Source organism: Esox lucius, chromosome 6 (genome assembly GCF_011004845.1).
Source record: "Esox lucius isolate fEsoLuc1 chromosome 6, fEsoLuc1.pri, whole genome shotgun sequence".
In the NCBI taxonomy this organism is placed as follows: Eukaryota; Metazoa; Chordata; class Actinopteri; order Esociformes; family Esocidae; genus Esox; species Esox lucius.
This window is the reverse complement of record NC_047574.1, coordinates 16,529,460-16,549,585: the sequence shown is the minus strand read 5'-3', so window position 1 is coordinate 16,549,585 and position 20,126 is coordinate 16,529,460. Positions and strand designations below refer to the sequence as shown.

Below are 20,126 nucleotides of genomic sequence, written 5' to 3'. Positions count from 1 at the left end.
GATCTGAGTCTATCAGAACACCAAGATTACACACTTGGGTTTTAAGGGCCCGAGAATCCAGCTCTTAATTAATACTAGTTCTCTTATTTTTGTTGCCAAACACTATAATCTCTGTTTTATCTTGGCTTAATTGTAGACAATTCTGGTGCATCCAGGTGTTTATGTGCTCTATCCAGTGACACATTGAGTCTATTAAGCTGTCATACGGTTAAGGAGCCATATATATTTAAATTTTATCTGCATAGCTATGGTAGTTATGTTGTTGTTTTGTAAAATTTGGCCAAGAGGATGCATATAGAGATTGAACAGAAGTGGTCCAAGAACTTATCCCTGGGGAACTCTGCATGTCATAGCCTCCCTATCAGATTCATGATTGCCAATGGTGACAAAGTAACTCCGGCCATCTAAATAAGATCTGACCCAATTAAGTCTTGGAGAATCCTACCCAATTTTCCAACCTGTCTAGAATGTTCTATGATCTACAGTGTCAAATGCAGCACTGAGATCTAATAGAACCACAACTGTAATATTATCTGAATCAGTATTCAGCCGTATATTATTTAAAACTTTTATCTGAGCCGTTTCAGATCTGCGGTAAGGTTGGAAGCCTGATTGAAATTTGTCTAAGAGACCGTTTGAGTTCACCAAATTGCTGAGTTGATTGAAGACAACCTTCTCAATGATCCTGGCTATAAAAGGGAGATTTGATATTTTGAGAATCCATGATTCCCTATTTTAATAGAGGCATAATGGCATCTGTTTTAAAGGCGTTGGGAAAATCCCTGATTGCAGAGAGCCATTAACTATTTGCTGTAGATCCATTGTTATAGAGTTAAAAATAGTTTTAAAAAAGTCAGATGGCAGTGTATCGAGACAACATGTGGAAGCTTTGAGATATCGAACTGTTTCTTCTAGGGATTTTTGATCAATTGTTTTAAATTACAACATAGTAACCAAGTTATATCTTGGTGGTCATGAGTTATGATGCTATATGCTTTAGGGGGTTCGTAAGCTTGTCGGCCATGGTAAATAGAGTTCGGTACATTCCTGATGAATATTGCTGCCTAGCCCAGAATAATTCATAGTTGAAATCTTTTTATAGATGTCATAGTGGATTTTAAGTTTCGTTTTTCTCCACGTTACCATACGGGTGTGTGGTAACAGATTATGCCACCAAATTCCGGCCAAGAGCTGCCCAAAAGATGCCCATGGAAGTTTCTACGAACCCTTAGGTTACATCAAGAAATCTACAAGCTTCTCTTGCCACCATTAATGTCGAACAACAGTTGGCCTGCATGGGAGGTCAGCAAGGAACAAGCCTCTGCTCTCAAAAAAAAGAATATCAAGACATGACTGATGTTTTCCAGACCACACTGGGGACCAAAACTATTGGAACAATGTGTTCTGGGAAGATGAGTCAAAGGTAGAGTAGTTTGGCTGAAATTCCAAAGAAACAAAACATTGACTTTGAACAGAAGTACCTCATAGAAGCCCGTAAAGCATAGAGGTGATAGCATTATGGTTTGGGTCTGCTTTCCGTCATTCCAGGGTGTTTACTGTACTTGACTATAGGTAGTCCTAAACACACTTCTCCTACATTGTGACGTTTGGTTTTTAGTGTGATTTGATACACTGGGTTACCTTTGTCAATGAATGTGGTTGGAACTTAGTTGTGCAAGGCAAAATCTATTTAAAAGGCATCTTTCCAGGGGGTTTACTTATTTATTCACATTACAATATGTAATGTTGAGCACCCACTTCTCACACAATGTGAGTTCTGTTTTCACCTACTAAGGAAAATACTTTTTACCGTAATCTTTTGCTGTTTTTATTTCAGCCCAATAATATATATATATATTATATATATAATAATATATATTTATTATAATATAATATATATATATATATATATATATATATATATATATATATATATATATATATATATAAAACAACCTTTTTAATGTTGTTTTGAACTATAATTTGTTTACAAGACTAATAAATGTACTTGGCAGTTGATGGATGATGCAACATTTTGCCAATCAATGTTTTTAAATTAGTTCAAAGCACATGAATGAATCCACACGGTATTTCCCACCCCCCCACATGGTTATGGACTGAGCTTTTAAGTGGAAAACTAGAAGGGCAAACATAACAATCTTGTCCCAACATATAATGGCAGGAACGTTGTAAATGTTGAACATTGTGAAGGCATTTTATTTTACCACTGTGCCAAAAGTGAGCCTTAAAGAAAGAAAATAATGTTGACAATCCAAAACAAAGCAAAACTGATTTTCAAAAGGGTTTCTGAATGACACAGAATATTGTGAAACAACAAAAACCACCAAACATGAGTGCCCATTAAATTTGCCCCCAAAAAGGTAAACCAAAAATAAATACACACTAATGTAGAATTGGGAGTAAACAAAAAGTAGAGCAAAGCGAACAAGGAGAAGAATACAACGTTTCAGACTTTTATTATTTGAAGGATATATTAAAAATGGTAATATTATTATAGGGGGAGAAAGAACAAATCAATTGCTCTCTCACAATCCCACTTTACCAGCAGCTCTTAAATCTCAGCTGGGCAGGCCCAGATGAAAAACGTCCTGACTAATGAGGTGACCAGCCACGTTCCCTTAAGGCTGCGGATCTCCGCAAGTGCTGGCCAGAAGTACAAATGCCTGCCCTCGCCGATGCAGAAGATTGAAGTTAAGAGTTTGTCTCACTAATTTGCATAGATAAAAAAAAATCTCTGTGAACTGAACAACATATACAGTATTAACCCCTTTTCAATTAAACAAACCACTTTTTTCTTTTGGTCCACATTTCTGTCTGTTTTGTAGGGAGAGAGCCATAATGTATTAGAGTAAGATTGACAGTATGACTTGAGCAGTTTTTTACTATCCATGAATCGATGTGTTTCTTAGGCCTGTATTGGGATTACAGTGCAATTAAAAAAAAAAATATTTAAATATACAGCTCTGTAAAAAATTAAGAGACCACTGCACCTTTTACTTTTCTTTCCAAAAAAGTTGAAAAGGAAAGTTTTGAGTGAGGAACAGAAGCAATCGATTTGCAGTGGTCTCTTAACTTTAACCCTTGTGTTCCTCACTCAAAATCTTCTTTTTCAACTTTTTTGGAAAGGAAAGAAAAAGGTGCAGTGGTCTCTTAATTTTTTCCAGAGCTGTATAAACATATTTATTTTTACAGTTGCCTAGACCATATGGTAAGTGGCTAAGTATTTGTAAAGTAATTAGTGTAATGAATACACTACAGTCCCAGATTGTCGTATCTGGTCATGTTTCAAAAATAGGCTTTAGTTGAGTTTCAGAACTGTTGATGCTACATGCATTATGAATGTAAAATCCACCATTATGGTAGCCGTAATGAAGGATCATATTCATATTCTGCAAAAAGTATTCCAATGTGAAATTTGACACGTAATACCTCCATGTGTTTTTGTTCGTTTCTCACTTTGTTGTTCCCTTTACAGGACATTCCAAGACCTGTCCAAGCAGATGGACTTAGCCTATGGAACAGTGAGAGACTCAGCCGTGTATGAGTACTTTAGAGTAAAAGGCACCAACGCTCTGGAGCAAGACAGCACCTTCGCTGAGCTCTGGAGAATCATCAACAAGAACAACGGCCACGAAAACTCAGTCTCCAGTCCTTCTGAAGGCATCCGCAAGGTGAGCACAGGGATGGCCAGGTCTTAACCCAAACTGTAGCCTCCCTAAATAATCAGGAGGTTTTATTCTGGATCAATCCAACTATGCAAAGTCTCTTTTAATAGACACAAAAACAGATCTACAGTATGCTGGACATGCTATGAGGTCCATAGAGAGACAATTACTTGCCTCGACTCAGAAGGAGGTGTGGGAGTAAATGGAATTGTTAATCTATTATTGAATAGAGTGTGGCTTTTTTAATTGTTCCTAAAATGTAATGGCTGCTCTGCAGAGTAAATATCTCACAGCCAATCACACTCAAACACATGCACAAGGGACAAAGACAGTACAGTTTGTTCTGTGTTCACAAGTATGTGGTGAATTTTTAAGACTCTTAAATTTAAACCGTCCAGATTTGTAATACAGGGAGTGTAGTATTCAGAATCATACATTGCCCATTTTACCACAAACTAATGATTAAAAGTCAAAGCTTTGCTGGGCCACTTAAGGAAATGTATAGACTTTTTTAGAAGCCACTCCGTCGTTGTCTTGACTGTGTAATTCAGGTAGCTGTCGTGCTGAAAGCCAAATCATCGCCACAGTCTGAGTTCCTGTGTTCTTTGACTGCTTCAGATGGAATGTAATATACCTTCAACTCAGGAAGTAAACCTGAATAAGTTCACAGAACTCAAAAAAGGTTAAGGCAATCAGTTGTTCAATGGTGAATACTTTACATATCCCATAAGACCTAGTATTGAAGTATTGCAACCCCCCTAGTTCATGGACTATTCAGTTCAGATGTCCTCAAATACACTTCGGTGTCAGATCAATATCCTAGTACAGTGGCCAGAAAGACATGGTTAATTAAAAATGTTCATAACTTTTAGAGAATTCCTAGATTTCCAAAAGTGCAATCACAGCTTTTGCTGACATTTCTGGAAAATCTGGGAACTTCAGCAGACTTACAATACTACCCCCAGATATTGGCATGCAAATGATTGCATGATTCCTTTTGGAATGCATCTTAAGTTTTGACAGGAAGATGGATTTTTTATTTAATTGTGACAAGCATTTTAGAAGTGGGTGCAACATATTTTTTTACTACATGATTACTTTCATAAAATGTGTGTGATGTTTGTGTAGCTAAGATTAATTATTCAATCAATGTACAAGAAGAAAAAAGCATAATGAAACAATTTTTAAATATCAACCCTCAAGCAGAGCATGCTGGGAAAATTTCTATTTAAACTTCTTTTTTTTTGTAAAAGTCAGTATCAATTAAATATTTTAAGTCATTGTGATCATTATACAAACTTTGAGTTACCTTAGGATTTTCAGTGTGGATACACACACTCACATACACTCACCAAAAGGATTATTAGGTACACCTGTTCAATTTCTCATTAATGCAATTATCTTATCAACACATGGCAGTTGCTTCAATGCATTTAGGGGTGTGGTCCTGGTCAAAACAATCTCCTAAACTTCAAACTGAATGTCAGAATGGGAAAGAAAGGTGATTTAAGCAATTCTGAGCGTGGCATGGTTGTTGGTGCCAGACGGGCCGGTCTGAGTATTTTACAATCTGCTCAGTTACTGGGATTTTCACGCACAACCATTTCTAGGGTTTACAAAGAATGGTGTTGTTGGGGAAGTTTCTGAAGCCTGATGCATTCTTACTCATTAAAGGACTTGAGTCCCATTGTTTAGATAGGTAGAGGAATGTGGGGGATCTGGTATTTGCCAAAGGGGGTATCATTGACTGGTATCAGCTGATGAAATGGTTATCTCATCAGGGCATCTATTGTCTGTTCGGGTTTGGTTGGAACTCTTAGAATTGAAGAAGTTACCTATGGGGGAAGGAGAGATTGTCATTTGTGTGAAGCTTAGATAGTAACATAACAAAGGGAATGTGTTTTATTGACATAGGACAGCATCTTACCACACCCCTTTTGTAATAAATACGGATTGTGCATGTTTTGAGTTAGAGACTCCTCAGACGATTATGTGTGTGTAAGCGGTTGACGCGTCTCTCATATGTGCATAATAGTTAATAAAACTGTTAGAATGTACAAAGAGAACTTTGTCTCTGTGTCCCTTACTCCGAGTGTCGATACATGGAATTTCCATCACAGTGTGAAAAGGAAAAAACATCCAGTATGCGGCAGTCCTGTGGGCAAAAATGCCTTGTTGATGATAGAGGTCATAGGAGAATGGGCCGACTGATTCAAGCTGATAGAAGAGCAACTTTGACTGAAATAACCACTCGTTACAACCGAGGTATGCAGCAAAGCATTTGTGAAGCCACAACATGCACAACCTTGAGGCGGATGGGCTACAACAGCAGAAGACCCCACTGGGTACCACTCATCTCAAAATAGGAAAAATAGGAAAAAGAGGCTACAATTTGCACGAGCTCACCAGAATTGAACAGTTGAAGACTGGAAGAATGTTGCCTGGTCTGATGAGTCTTGATTTCTGTTGAGACATTCAGATGGTAGAGTCAGAATTTGGCGTAAACAGAATGAGAACATGGATCCATCATGCCTTGTTACCACTGTGCAGGCTGGTGGTGGTGGTTTAATGGTGTGGGGGATGTTTTCTTGGCACACTTTAGGCCCCTTAGTGCCAATTGGGCATTGTTTAAATGCCACGGCCTACCTGAGCATTATTTCTGACCATGTCCATTCCTTTATGACCACCATGTACCCATCCTCTAATGGCTACTTCCAGCAGTAATAATGCACCATGTCACAAAGCTGGAATCATTTCAAATTGGTATCTTGAACATGACAATGAGTTCACTGTCCTGAAATAGCCCCCACAGTCACCAGATCTCAACCCAATAGAGCATCTTTGGGATGTGGTGGAACGGGAGCTTCATGCCCTGGATGTGCATCCCACAAATCTCCATCAACTGCAAGATGCTATCCTATCAATAAGGGCCATCATTTCTAAAGAATGCTTTCAGCACCTTGTTGAATCAATGCCATGTAGAATTAAGGCAGTTCTGAAGACGAAAGGGGTTCCTAATAATCCTTTAGGTGAGTGTATATACTCACACACACACACACACACACACACACACACATATATATATATATATATATATATATATATATATAAAAGTTGTGGAGAGATGTAAAAAATGTTTCTTTGCTTACAAGTACATTTTTAAGTAGATTTAAGTTGCTCCCAAGGCATCCTCTACAACAAACTTCCAGGGCTTTGTTTTGGTGTTGGTCTACACATATTTATCAGCTATGTTCCTGTTTTATATTTAGCTTTTCTTATTTCTTCTTGGAATTAATATTTTTTTTGCAGAAGAAAATCCAACAAACCTTTGGACAGTCCAGCCTTTGTACAGAATGAATCCTTCTCACAATGCCCTAAAAGTCCTTTGTTTTTTAATGAGGAATTACTTATATTTTTTTTCTAAGAAATTCTTGGTAAAATAGGTGCACAAGGAGTAATTCTGCACATTTTGAAATTATGTCAATTATCATGATCTAGTGATGGCAAAGTAAATGTGTTTTCTAAGGTTTTAAAAAAATATATATGGTTAAAGCCTTTTACTTCATATGAACATGTACGAATTGTGAAAAGTCTTTCTTGATGAAACACTGATTACATTGGTGAGGATTTTGTGTTTTGTACTTAGTCCATTTAAAATGTGCTTAAAGTTCTGAAACAACTGCTTACGTATGATCTGTTATGAATTTTGTACTCAGAATTGGGGAAATTGTACCACATTGTCCATGAAGCAATGGCATTACCTGGGTCTCTTTGGACATGCCAGAACAAGCATAGCTAAACAAATTATCACATAGCAAAGATTTGAGAGATTCTGTTGCTGTTTCTGATTGTGGATGCTCTTCTTTGTCAAATTCTCTGACCAGTTTTACGCCCAAATGTGCCATCCACACTCTTACCTTGACTTATTAACTGATAACCTACTGTCATGGACTTATGTTGGTTAAGTCTATGACTAATTCTGATGATCTGTGGATTCATATGTTCTTCCCAAATGTGTTTGGCTTATTTGTTTTACTCTCCCCACATATTAACCCATCTATATCTTCCTCCAGGCAAAGAGAGACTCCTTTGCTTTCCTGTGGGACATGGCTGTGGTGGAGTATGCAGCCCTGACAGATGATGACTGCACCCTGACGGTGGCAGGCAACAGTATGAGCAGTAAGGGCTATGGACTGGCCCTCCAGCACGGCAGCCCATACAGAGACCTCTTCTCCCAGAAGTGAGTGCTCTCTTTCAGTCAAACCACCCCATCTGTAAACAGTAGATACCAAATGTGTAAAACTTGATTTGGAGATTACTCATTAATGTGTTTCATCGTGTGAATGTTGCATGATGGGTATATGGTTGACCATGTGCAAAGCCATCACCTTGGAGTGAGAGAGATTGAGTGTCTTGGTTCACCTCCAAGCAACTTACTATGGGTTATTTTACATTTTCTGTAGTTTGTTTACACACTTTAAAACCATTTGATTTTAAATAGCAAAAATATTCCTGCCCACAGTATTATTCTACACTACTGAATGGAAGAGTATTAGGCCCAAGTGGAGAGAGAAGAAGCGAACAAAATGGTGATAGGTGGATTATGTTTTTATTTTATTTTGTTGCATGTGTAATACTTTAGAAACTCAAAATACTTAGACAATAAACTCTAAATATTGTAAAAAAAGTACATTTAAAAAACAAATCTAAAAAATTTATTAAAAAAAAGCTAAAATAAATTGTGAATGAAGTGGCTATATTTCAAGAACAAAGTGTCAATATTCTGAAAATAAAGTGGCAACATTTTAGATAATGTTGTAGTATTTGAGAACCAAATGATAATATCTTGTGATGGGTGTGGCAATATTTAGAGAAGAAAATTTCAATATTTTATGAATAAGGTAGCAATGTAATTTCTGATTGAAACAATAATAGTTTAATAAAACAGCAACTGAAGGAGAGTGAAGGAGAAGTGAAGTGAAGGAGAACATTTGGCCCATAGTCTTGCCCTTAATTTAAAAAGAGGTGAGATGGAGCACTTATACCATTTTACAATATACTGTATCTTAACTAGCTTAGTCATTACCCAGAGCCTTTGTTACTAACTTGGCTGTTAGAAATTATTAAACATTTATGAATATTCCAATTGTTAGTCCGTCCGTGATTAGATGCTTGTTTTTTTCCTTTTGCTTCTAACGTTTTAGACCTCAGCTTAACAAAGTTTTTCTGACTTGTATTTAATTTCAAGACAAAGTTTGACAAATAGAAAGTCCCCAAAGTATTTGTAACTTTTACAAAAAAGTTAAAGTTAAAACAATGCTTCAAAAACAGAGTAAAGTTGACTGCATTTAAAGAAAAATAGGCTTATTTTCAGTTCATACTGAAATCTATACATTTCAAGTTTAAAAATGTCATTGTTGTTTACATAATAACATGTTTTTCTCTCAATCTGTGATTTAGTGTATATTGGGTATGCATAATATGCCACCTCAATTGCCTATTTGCAGGCATAAGTGGTAATAACACTCTAGGAGCAGATCTGTCATCAGTATTGTGGAACGACTGCAGTGTTTATGATACATTTGAAGGACAAATGCTGATCTGCTAGCTGTGCAGCTTCTCCAGTGGTTCTATCAGTATTGACACATGGTGAGAACTGTGTGCAGTGCAACCGTTTTGTTTGCCGGTCTTGCTTACACAAACCCCGAAGCTGAGTGCTGACTGTCGGGTAGAAGTCTGAGGTTTGAGTGAGATGTTTAAATTCTCTGGGTTTTGTTGCCCACATCATCCAAAGCAATCGACAAATTACTATTGTATCAAATAGTGAATTTCATTATTCATGTTGACTACTGTAAATCATCCTTTGATCATCCTTTTACTCTGAATTTACAAATAAAATTAATTGCATAATACACTGCAAAATTTTTACTTGAAGAGAAGGCTGTGAAGGGCAGTCATAGGCTGTAGTAATGAGGATCTGGTGTGCGTAATGATAGGAAGGCCTGGGTGATGTAATGTGGAACAGGTGTGTGTAATGATAGGAAGGCCGGGGTGATGTGATGAAGAACAGGTGTGTGTAATGATAGGAAGGCCGGGGTGATGTGATGAGGAACAGGTGTGTGTAATGATAGGAAGGCCGGGGTGATGTGATGAGGAACAGGTGTGTGTAATGATAGGAAGGCCAGGGTGATGTGATGAGGAACAGGTGTGTGTAATAATAGGAAGGCCGGGGTGATGTGATGAGGAACAGGTGTGTGTAATGATAGGAAGGCCGGGGTGATGTGATGAGGAACAGGTGTGTGTAATGATAGGAAGGCCGGGGTGATGTGATGAGGAACAGGTGTGCATAATAGTGGAGAGTCCGGGGTGTTCTGTGAATGCGGGGCTAGCAGCCGTGGGCTGGCGTGATCATGGGAGGCACCGTGAAAGTGTAGGCTACTGTAAATTATCCTGCCCTATATTTATTTATAAAATGTATTGTGTTTATCAAGCAACCATGCTTTAGGCCTATGTACAACTATTCATGTGGATATCCGTGAAATGCCCCCTGGGTCTTTTTTTTACCCCCAATTAAGATGTATTCCATATTTAGGTGTCAAAATCATTCTATCAACATAATCTATACCACTGAAAATAATTCAATATTGATAGTGCATATTAAGTGAGTTAACAAAACCAATTTGAACCATATATTGTGCATTCCAATATCCAAAGACAAAAAGCTATGTATAACATTTATTTTCAATTTCAAATAACCTTTGATGACAATTTTTTTAAAGTAAGTTGAAAACATTAAATCAATAATATTGAGCATCAATTGGAATTCAATATCAGTGCCAATTGATAGCCCTGTTATATTACTGTAGGTGTTAATATATGCTCAGTAAACTAGCTATTGAAATACTTATATTAGGCTATTTCTTGAACTTTTGTTATAATTTTGTAATATTTTACCAATATATTCTCAGGGGTAAAATCCCCCTGGGGCGTTTTGCCCCAAAGGAGAGGGGCGTTTAGCCACAAACATGATTACCACAAAATCAGGATTGCTATAAAAAAGTATTATAATTGTATTCTCTGAACAAGTCAAAAATCAGTTTAGAGGTCTAACTTCATCACGTCACATGACAACCCAGGGAGGCGTTTAACCCCAAGCCACTCTATTGGACCCACTAAAAAAATACAATAAAATAAGATTCAAGTTTATCTGACATGTAGAGCTATCTACTTGTGAATGCCAAGGAACTTTTTAAGACCAGGAACCTCTGAATGCTAAGTTCCTGACATAAATCCCTGCAACTCTTTCAAGGTTGCTGTTGGCCTAGTAACTGAAACCCTGATGAGCTTGCTTCTTGCCTTGTCATCAATTTTGGAAGGACGTGCTGATCTTTGCAACGTACTGATGGTGCCTTTTTGCCTCAACTTCTTACGCACAGTTATGAAGGCTTTGACAATTTCTTTTCTGCGGTTCCTTTGCTTTTCACTTAAATATTGTTGCTTACAAGAACTTTTTAAAGGTGAAAAACAATCTGACATTCTTTTTCTTGATTTCAGCTTATACTACAAATGCTGCATTTTCAATAACTGTTGATATCCAGCGTAGCTACTACTGTACCTTTTAGGATTTCACTAAAACACTCCCTAGCCAGTGGCCCTCAAAGGGATATATAGATCATTATTGGGGTTAACTGATAACCTGTTATCATAGATATGCTATTAGGACATTGAAAAGGTTCTGCCATGATTGGGTCTTTTCAGGAGTAACCACGCTGCCCTACCAAGCCTAAAGGCAGTAACTGCACATGGAGTGGAACTGAGAATTGTAAAAATATTTGTCTGACCAAATTAATTTCAGATCATTGGAGATGTCGGGATTTGATGCCTCAGTATGAGCACTATTGTTTTTAATATTGACCCTGACCTCTGACATGATCTGTGACACTTAAATAGATACTGCCTTCTTGCATTGTAATAGAGTTGAAACTCCCCTTTGTTTCTTTCACTAATAGACCAGTTTTTGCAATTATTGCTAATATGTCCCCCTATTTTCTCCCCAAATCAATAAAATAGATGCATAGCATTGTCCAGACAATAAAGCACGTATTTAATATACCAGAAATGACATTAACTAGTTTTTGAACAAATGAGAAAAAATACTGTTTATATGCTTGTCAGGGAGCAGCACGGATCTGGATACTACATCAGGCTTTTTGCATTTTTTTTTGCTTTTTTTTTTGTGAAAGCAAGACAATAGGCCAATCTAATAATTAAGTTGATAGATTCTTAAGGTGTGAAGCATGAGAAGATAGCAGGCTACACAATTAAAAGGCCCCAACTTGAAAACATATATTGCAGTTAGGGCTGTCAACATTAACACTGTTACACTTGCGATTCATTTAAATGTATGTTCAAAACTGTATATTTTTTAGTTGCTTTAATCTTGAAATACAACTTTATTCTCTAAATGTTTAATTTTCTTCTCAATGCTTTGCCACTTTATTCTTAAAATATTTCCAATTTATAAAAAAAGATTCCATGTTTTAAGTATTAACCATGAATAAAAGTATACAACATCACTTTTTTGTCTTCTCTTTAAACTTTTTTAAAGACACTAATACTCCTCCATTTAACTATCACAGATTTTCTCTTATGTCCTGTTTGATTTAATTTAAAAGCCGTATCATAATTTTTTTCTTCTCTACAGTTCACCATTAAAATAATACTTTAACAACTGAATCCGTCATTTTTCACACCTGAGTCACATTTATTTAACTTGGTAAAATGTAATCTCCAGGTTTAAATCAGAATTCACGCTAGTGTGCTATCCACCCCAGTATTTTCAGTGATGGACCTTAATCTACATTTGACAGGATCCTGGAGTTGCAGGAGAAAGGGGACCTGGACATCCTGAAGCAGAAGTGGTGGCCCAGGAAGGGCCGCTGTGACCTGGACAGCCACTCCGAGGCCCAGCCAGAGGGCAGGGCTCTGAGACTTCACAGCTTCGCTGGGGTTTTTTGCATCCTGGCAGCAGGGCTGCTGTTGGCCTGCCTGGTGGCTGCCCTGGAGATCTGGTGGAGCAGCAACCGCTGTCGGCGAGAGCAGCCCAAAGAGGTGACAGAGAATGCAGCCCCAACCCAGGGCCTGCTCCCACTACGGCCCCTCCCCAGGCCCCGGCCAAGACCCAGACCCCCGGGCCCCCCGGTCCTGCCCAGAGATGCCACTGCCACACTCTACTTTATGGATCCAGGCACAGACGCCAGCCCTGATTTAGTAGAGCTCCAGTACACCCAGTTATAGGTGTGCCCTGATTATAGTCCAAATTGCTGTGATCATTCTTTTGGTTTGGAGAGAAGTCGGGTTGGGTGTTTTCTTAAAATATTTTGTTTAATTATTAGAGTCTTTGAATTAAGTATTTAAAAAACGTAGACAGGCAATAAACTGTATGCTTTTCAATATAATGAATGACAATTATAACTGCAAAAATATAATTAAGGATCCATTAGTCATGTGAAAAAGTAAACACAACCTCTGGAAAGTTTTCTTTTTACATCTGGACATATACACACTGGACATATACACACTTATACACTACTGACAGATGTAGATAATGTAATTTAACAAATGTCAATTATAGATTATTAATATTAATCAGACATATACAGAACTTTTTTATTTGAAAAAAACTTAAACCCCTAGCTTCAATAGTCATTGTCATCCCCTTAGGCTGAATAAATGTAATGTCGCCATTTCTTGTAACTGTCAGATACATTTCTGCCCATTCTTCTTTACAGTACTACACTAACTGTGTCAAGTTTGAGGGCTTTCTTGCATGCACAAAACCACTCTCAGACTCGTCGGCATCAGTAATCTTTCTACTAAGGGCCTCTGATAGGTTGTTCCACGCGGCAATTTGATTAAGTCTAATCTTTATGGAAGACTGGACCCTCCCAAGTATAATAATTTTCTTAAAATGTTGCTCCTGTTTTAGTGCACCTGATATAGCGCAGCCTTTTTTTGTGGTTAATGTTTTCTGCATTCCTTTTCTGTTTTTCTTATAGTCTCAAAGTTAAACATTTGTATATATGATTTGGTAAATTGGGTTACCTTTATCAATGAATGTGGTTGGAATTGAGGAGAAATATCCATTGGTCCAAATATGTAAATAACAAAGACAACTTTCCAGGGGGTGTACGTTTTCACATAAATGTATGTTAGTAAACTGTTTCAACGACTTTTTGCTTCTGGCTAGATATGTACTGCCTCGATCTTGCAAATGCTGTCTGTGGCATTTATTCATTTTACTGCCTCCAAAAGTTCATTCTGGTAGAGACTGGGCAGCTCCTTGTGTATGTGGATTCAAGACAGCCAAAGTTTGACATGGATCCCTAAACTAAAGTGTGAGCAAACAAGATGCTAGCAAGCTGTTCATAATGGCTACGAATCATTAAAAGAGCATTAGATTATAGAGTGATCAATACACCATAATATGTCAATGAATATCTTAAATTATCATGGCTTTTAATTAGAGGTGGCCTGTCACTCCTGACAGATTAATCAGATGCAGGCAATATAACAATCATTTTCAGTCAATTCCAATTATATGTCAATGTCTGGATACACAGCCTTGCTGGTTATTCACATCCCATATGATTGTCTGTTGTCCTACACAGGTCACTACAGTCTGGAAAGGTCTTATGGTCCATTGATTTATAATAACATTACAAATGCTTTACTAGAAGACTGGGAAGAGGCAGTTATATTGACACAGGTCACAACAGACCTAAGACATATAGGGCTCTCCTTATGTCTTTTTTCTAATGGCTGTGATTATAAATGATACATTCCAAGCTTTTATTTGATGTTATTTGTGTACATATTAGTTTCAACATTTAGAAATGGCAACACATGGTATACATTTCACCAAATCTAATGGTACAAGTGTGCATAATGTCCAAATCAAATAATTATGTATATCCTTTTTTCTGGGGGAGGGGTTGGATCAGCCATGAGCTAGCAGACATTATCTATCTGTAAACCATTTTTATTAGCATAATAATGAGAACATTTTGAATACACACCTACACCCACCTCAGACAGACATACACCTGTAAACAAACCGAAACCTAAATGGTCAGCGCTGAACACAGCATCACGAGTAGGTTGCAAGAAGACTGGGCTAACCAGTCTTCTGCACTGGCCACATTCTGAGCCCTGTGTATGAGGCTGTAGGAGGTCATGTAGAGTATATAGTCATGTGTTTATTCATCGGGCATGTCAATCCATGGCCTCTCCTGTTGTCTTTCACCTTTTTTTGGTATGATTTAAACACCATGGATTCATGGGAAATCTTTCACAACAATGAAAGGATAGAGTAGAATGTGCCAAGTTTGGCTGTGTTTTTGTGCTGTTGTTTGTTTTACACATCTATCACATTTGGTTGCCCCTCAGCTCAGAATGTACCTTTTGAGCAAATAATTTATATAAGACATAAAAAAAGTATTAGATGATATGATTTATGAATGTGATCTATGTCATTTCTCTCATATCTTTATGACAGGGATAGACAACCAGGATTATGGATTGGGTGTGCACTGCACTACAAACCTGAAAATGAAAAATATTTAGAAGGTTTTTGAAAATAACAACAATGAATTAGATAATCAGACTACCTTTTGTTGTTTTTGTGGGAAAAGGATATTTATTAGCTTTTTGACTTAATTTTTTTTACATCAACAAATCAACAAAATCAAATGAAAATTCAAAAGTTGGTTTTGGCCTGTGGGCTGCCTGTTGGCAACCCCTGTTCTATGTGACATTGTATGCCATGTGAATTAATCTGTTTATGCTTTTCATTGAGTAGTGCCACAAATGCAGTACCAATGATGCATAGATAAATATACTTAAAGAAAGGCTACTGAAATTATACTGAATAACAAAATATTCAGATTTTCAATATAAAACATTTCATATAAAATATTTGTTTCATGTTTTGAGAATGTCTCGGCACCACTGCTTTAATTTAGAAGTTTGTGATTGTGGCAGTGTTCCTTGAATAATAATTGGTGTTCCTTAATAATAACAATAATAATATGAAACTACATTTCCAAGTTCCATGTAGGCCTTTCTCACACACAAAGGTGTGTCAAATTGTAGGATAATAAATGTTCTGGATCTGCAGCCTCTTAAGTTGCCCAAGCTAGCTGACTTGCTGCCACAGAACTTGATAAATCTATGTACACAACATACACAACTATTTTTAACAATTAAAATAACTGTAGTGCTTTATAGCTATATTATAGCAGACATTAGCTAACATTATCTAATAATGAGCTGAGTATAGTTAGATGTTTTATTGTTTTAATTTTCCTTTGTTTGTTGTGGTTAATTAGCATGGACAAGCACTACTACTTATAGTAACACTCAGAAATTACACAAATTACACAGATGTATTGTATTTTTCCACTACAAAATAAGATGTTTCTGAAAAGACTCAAGTATCAAAATGGTAGCAATATCTTTGGAAAGGCACATTTCTATAGATTTGAATAATTAACATTGTTAATTGCATTAAACAATTGCTGATCACAGCTTTTTTCTTTCTTCTGTTTACCCCCTCTCATTCTCTCTTTTTCCGCATACCGAATTTTTCTTTTACGTCTCATTCCTTTACCACCCGTGTCTCTTTATATCTCTTCCTCTCTTTTTTTATCTGACTGTCCCCATCTCACCCTCTCCTCTCTCAAGGACAAAGAGGTGAATCTAGAACAGGTCCATCAGCGTTTGAACAACCTCATGGATGAGGACATGGCACACAAGCAGTTGCCGGGACAATCCATTGAAATCTCAGCCCTTGACATTGGCAGCATGCATTCCAGCCAGTCCCTGGAAGGCCTACCTTCTCGGGACCACTATCCAGGCCACCATCGTGGATCAATCTCTGTGACCACCTTCATCCAGGAAGGACATGGGACGGGAAGGACACTTGGCAGGGGCACTGGCAGAACCCTCCCCCTGCCACTCAACAGTGCTACCATGCCCTCCATCCGCTGCAAACACAGGGCACCCAACGGGGGTCACTTTCGACAGAATCCCATCGAGACACCCATGCCACTGTCATACCAGTCAGTGCCCGGAGTCCCCGTTCCAGAAACAATTGATGGACATCATGGAACGTCGATCTAAACACTCTGGCTAAACCCAATCACAGACACTTAAGCCACGTTTGTACCAGGTTCTAAAATGTCTTTTGTCCTAAACTGCCTACATTTACACACAAATGTAGACTATTAAAAGATGCGTTGTGATCTAAATGTGGTTAGATCTTGCTGACAACTTCCAGAGGTGGCCAAGGACCCGTTATGTCTGGATATCTTTGGCTGTGTCTACACTTTACACTTCTGCTTTCAGAATACAATGTTAACTAAAAAAGTTTGTTTGCAGGGACCTCTTTGTGTAGATGTATCCTGACCAGGATGCAGTCGAATTGCCAAATGTAAGTGACATAATCAGCATACCACCCACATTTGTGTTTTGGGACTGAGCAGCAGCTTTTCACTATGAAGTTTGAAACATGTTACTTGAGTGTGAGGAATATTTATACCCACTTAAATGCCAGCCAGCTAAATAGTATTTACAGGAAGAAAAAAACTTGTAGACTATAGCCATGTTCTGTGCTGTCCTCGACAAGTACATCCAGGTGGCGTGAGAAATAAACATAGAGCCTCTTACATGCTGCTTTTGGACATTAACAAGGCAACCTCTTAACTCCTACATATTTTCTGGATTGGTTGAACAGTGCGGAAGAGAATCTCCCCGTAAATGTATTTTTTCTTTGTGTGTGTCAAATGTGTGAGATCTAGTGTAAAGTGTTCTTGGGAACAAGCAGCAGTCAACAACAATGTATGACAGGAAGATACATTTGAGACATTTTTATTATCTAACATTCAGGACAACATTTTACATTCCTATATAAGTAATTAAGCAGACACCGTTTTCCTGGGCAACTTAGTGTGCACATACATTTTGATAATTTTTCATACTGGCCACCCTTGGGAAGTGAATGCACAAACCTGGTGTTCTAGCACCATGCTCTTACAAACAGTATGTAGAACAAATTACCTCAAAATCTAACAAGATCACTGAGTTGCAGGGAGAATTTAAGTAAACATTCAGTACATTGTGGAGCTCCATGCTAACCCTGTGCTAAATTTATATATGCAGGGGTTGGACAAAATAAACGAAACACCTAACAATATATTAATATCAAGGACCAAATAAGGAGTATGGCCACCCTTTGCCTTTAGAACAGCTCAAATCCTTCTTGAAATGCCATCATAGAAGTTCTGAACTGAGTGTAGTGGTGTATAGCACGGTTTTTCAAGAACAAAAGCCTCCAGTTCTTTGAGGAATGGAGGTGGAAATGTAATTTGCACTCTGTGCTCCACAACGTCCCATAAAGTTTCAATGATGTTGAGATCTGGTGATTGGGGAGAACATAGAAGGCATTTGACGTCATCCTGGTGTACATAAGACCACTCCTGAATTAGTTTAGCAGTGTGTATTGGAGCATTATCATCCAGGAATGAACCTGGTCCTGTAGAATGGCTTAATGTTCCTTGGCCGTTATACGACCATGCAGAGGCGTTCGGCTTTCTCCAAACATTAACCTGTCAGAATGTAAGAAATATGGTGAAAGATAACTTATCAGACCATATTACTTTTTTCCATTGCCTAGGGCTCCAGGTCTTGTGCTTTTTACACCATGTTATGCATCTTTGCTCATTAGCTTTGGATACAAGTGGTTTCTGAATTGCAGTCCTGCCATAAAAACCCAGGTCCTTGAAGCCCTCGACGTACAGTTTTTGTTGAGAATGGGTCACAGAGGTGCTCATTCAACTGTTTGGTCATTTTCAAGGCGGTGCTTTTGGGGCATTGATCAACTGTCCTATTAAGAGTTTTTCCGTCATTGTCAGTCAGCTTTGACTTGCGACCACTGTTCCTTTTTGCCGATGCAGTTTCTCCATATTTGACGTATGCTGTCATGATTTTTGAGACTGTTCCCCTCGAACCATTGAATAGTTTCGCATTTTTCGTGACAAATGCAATTCGGGCACCAACTATTTGGCCTCTTTGGAACTCAGTGGCCTCGTATTCCTTTGAAAACTCAAATATCAATGCTAATTGTCAGACCTGTTTTATAGCTGATGCGTGTACTGCTAATTGGCAATCAACCTAATGTGACAGCTGTGTAATTGTGATTTAGTGAAATGAGAGTAAAAGTCCTTTTCCATGTGGTGTTTCTATTATTTTGCCCATCCCATGTAGATATTTATGCTAATCTATTTGCAAACTTTTTAGATTCACATGTTAACTTGCAGGCTACATTAGTTATGTAGTTAACTAGATAGTTAAATACCTCCACAAGTTGTTGTTTTGAGATTCTCAACTTTTTTGACAATCTCACAAATGCTTACTGGCATTAGAATAAAGCATGGGAAAATGGAATCAAAACATAATCTGGGCACCCTAGACACATTTAAATCCAGGTGTAAACGCATGATGTGTTTTGAATTCCATGATCAGAATACAAAAACTGTATTTAGTGTTAAATATGAAAAATGTATTTAGTTTAGTGTAGACACAGCCTTGAAAAGATATATGGATCTGGACAGTACAACCATAAATCATTTGCCAGATGGCACCATTAACATATGGAATCAATATGTCTTAAAATAATAAATAGATATTATTTTCAAAGAATATCTGTCAAATAATTAGAATACAGGGACCAGGAAATCGGGTCATTGTGGACCACAATGTGGATGTAAGGACACGTTTTAGATGCATGTCTGAAGATGGGCGCAATCAAAATGTGGACCAGATTAGGGCACAAAACCAGGCATAACGGAGTATCGTGTTTGGTGAATTGTGGAAGAAAGTATAAATATGGATGACAAGATAAATTGTTTTTGCCGCTAAAAATGTGGTGGAAAACAAATTACTTTCCTGTACATATTTGTAAGTATTGAAAAAAGAGGTGAGGAAAAATTTTATTTTGAATATTCTCAATTTTATGGAAGTTGAGTTTAAAAAAACTGATACAAAAGTATAAAAAAATTATTGTTTGAATGGCTTTGTAAATTTTGTTTTAAATAAATAAAGGTGAATATCCCTTGTGGTTGTTTTCTTTTAAATTTAAATGTGTTTTCTTTCAAATTAATATCAAATGAATTTACTCAGTTCATGAGAAAACATGAACTCTACTTCAAAGGCAGTGGAACATTTTTGTATAAAAAGTAAAGAAGAATAATCATAAAAAAAGAAAAAGGTAAAAAATATATTTGCAGCCACTCTGAATCATTTTTTGCCCCGGGAATATTGTGTCAAATAGTGACAAGAAGTATTAGAATCTCACAAAGCACTTAGATCAGAATTATTCTT

At 37.4% G+C, this 20,126-nt stretch overlaps 1 protein-coding gene across 4 annotated transcripts in view; it reads left to right on the top strand.

Moving 5' to 3' along the window:
• Window positions 1-19,746, top strand: part of grid1a (glutamate receptor, ionotropic, delta 1a) — a 270,217-nt gene extending 250,471 nt beyond the window's left edge. For 3 of the 4 annotated variants that reach the window (XM_020047056.2, XM_020047057.2, XM_010869916.3), the window contains 4 exons: window positions 3,497-3,692; window positions 7,760-7,926; window positions 12,557-12,797; window positions 16,431-19,746. In XM_020047056.2, the coding sequence (XP_019902615.2) occupies window positions 3,497-3,692; window positions 7,760-7,926; window positions 12,557-12,797; window positions 16,431-16,868 (1,042 nt within the window). In that variant the 3' untranslated portion in view covers window positions 16,869-19,746. Of the gene's footprint in view, window positions 1-3,496; window positions 3,693-7,759; window positions 7,927-12,556; window positions 12,984-16,430 lie in introns of all 4 variants that reach the window. The other variant, XM_020047059.2, reaches the window with a different exon arrangement.
• The last annotated feature ends 380 nt before the right edge of the window (window positions 19,747-20,126 follow it).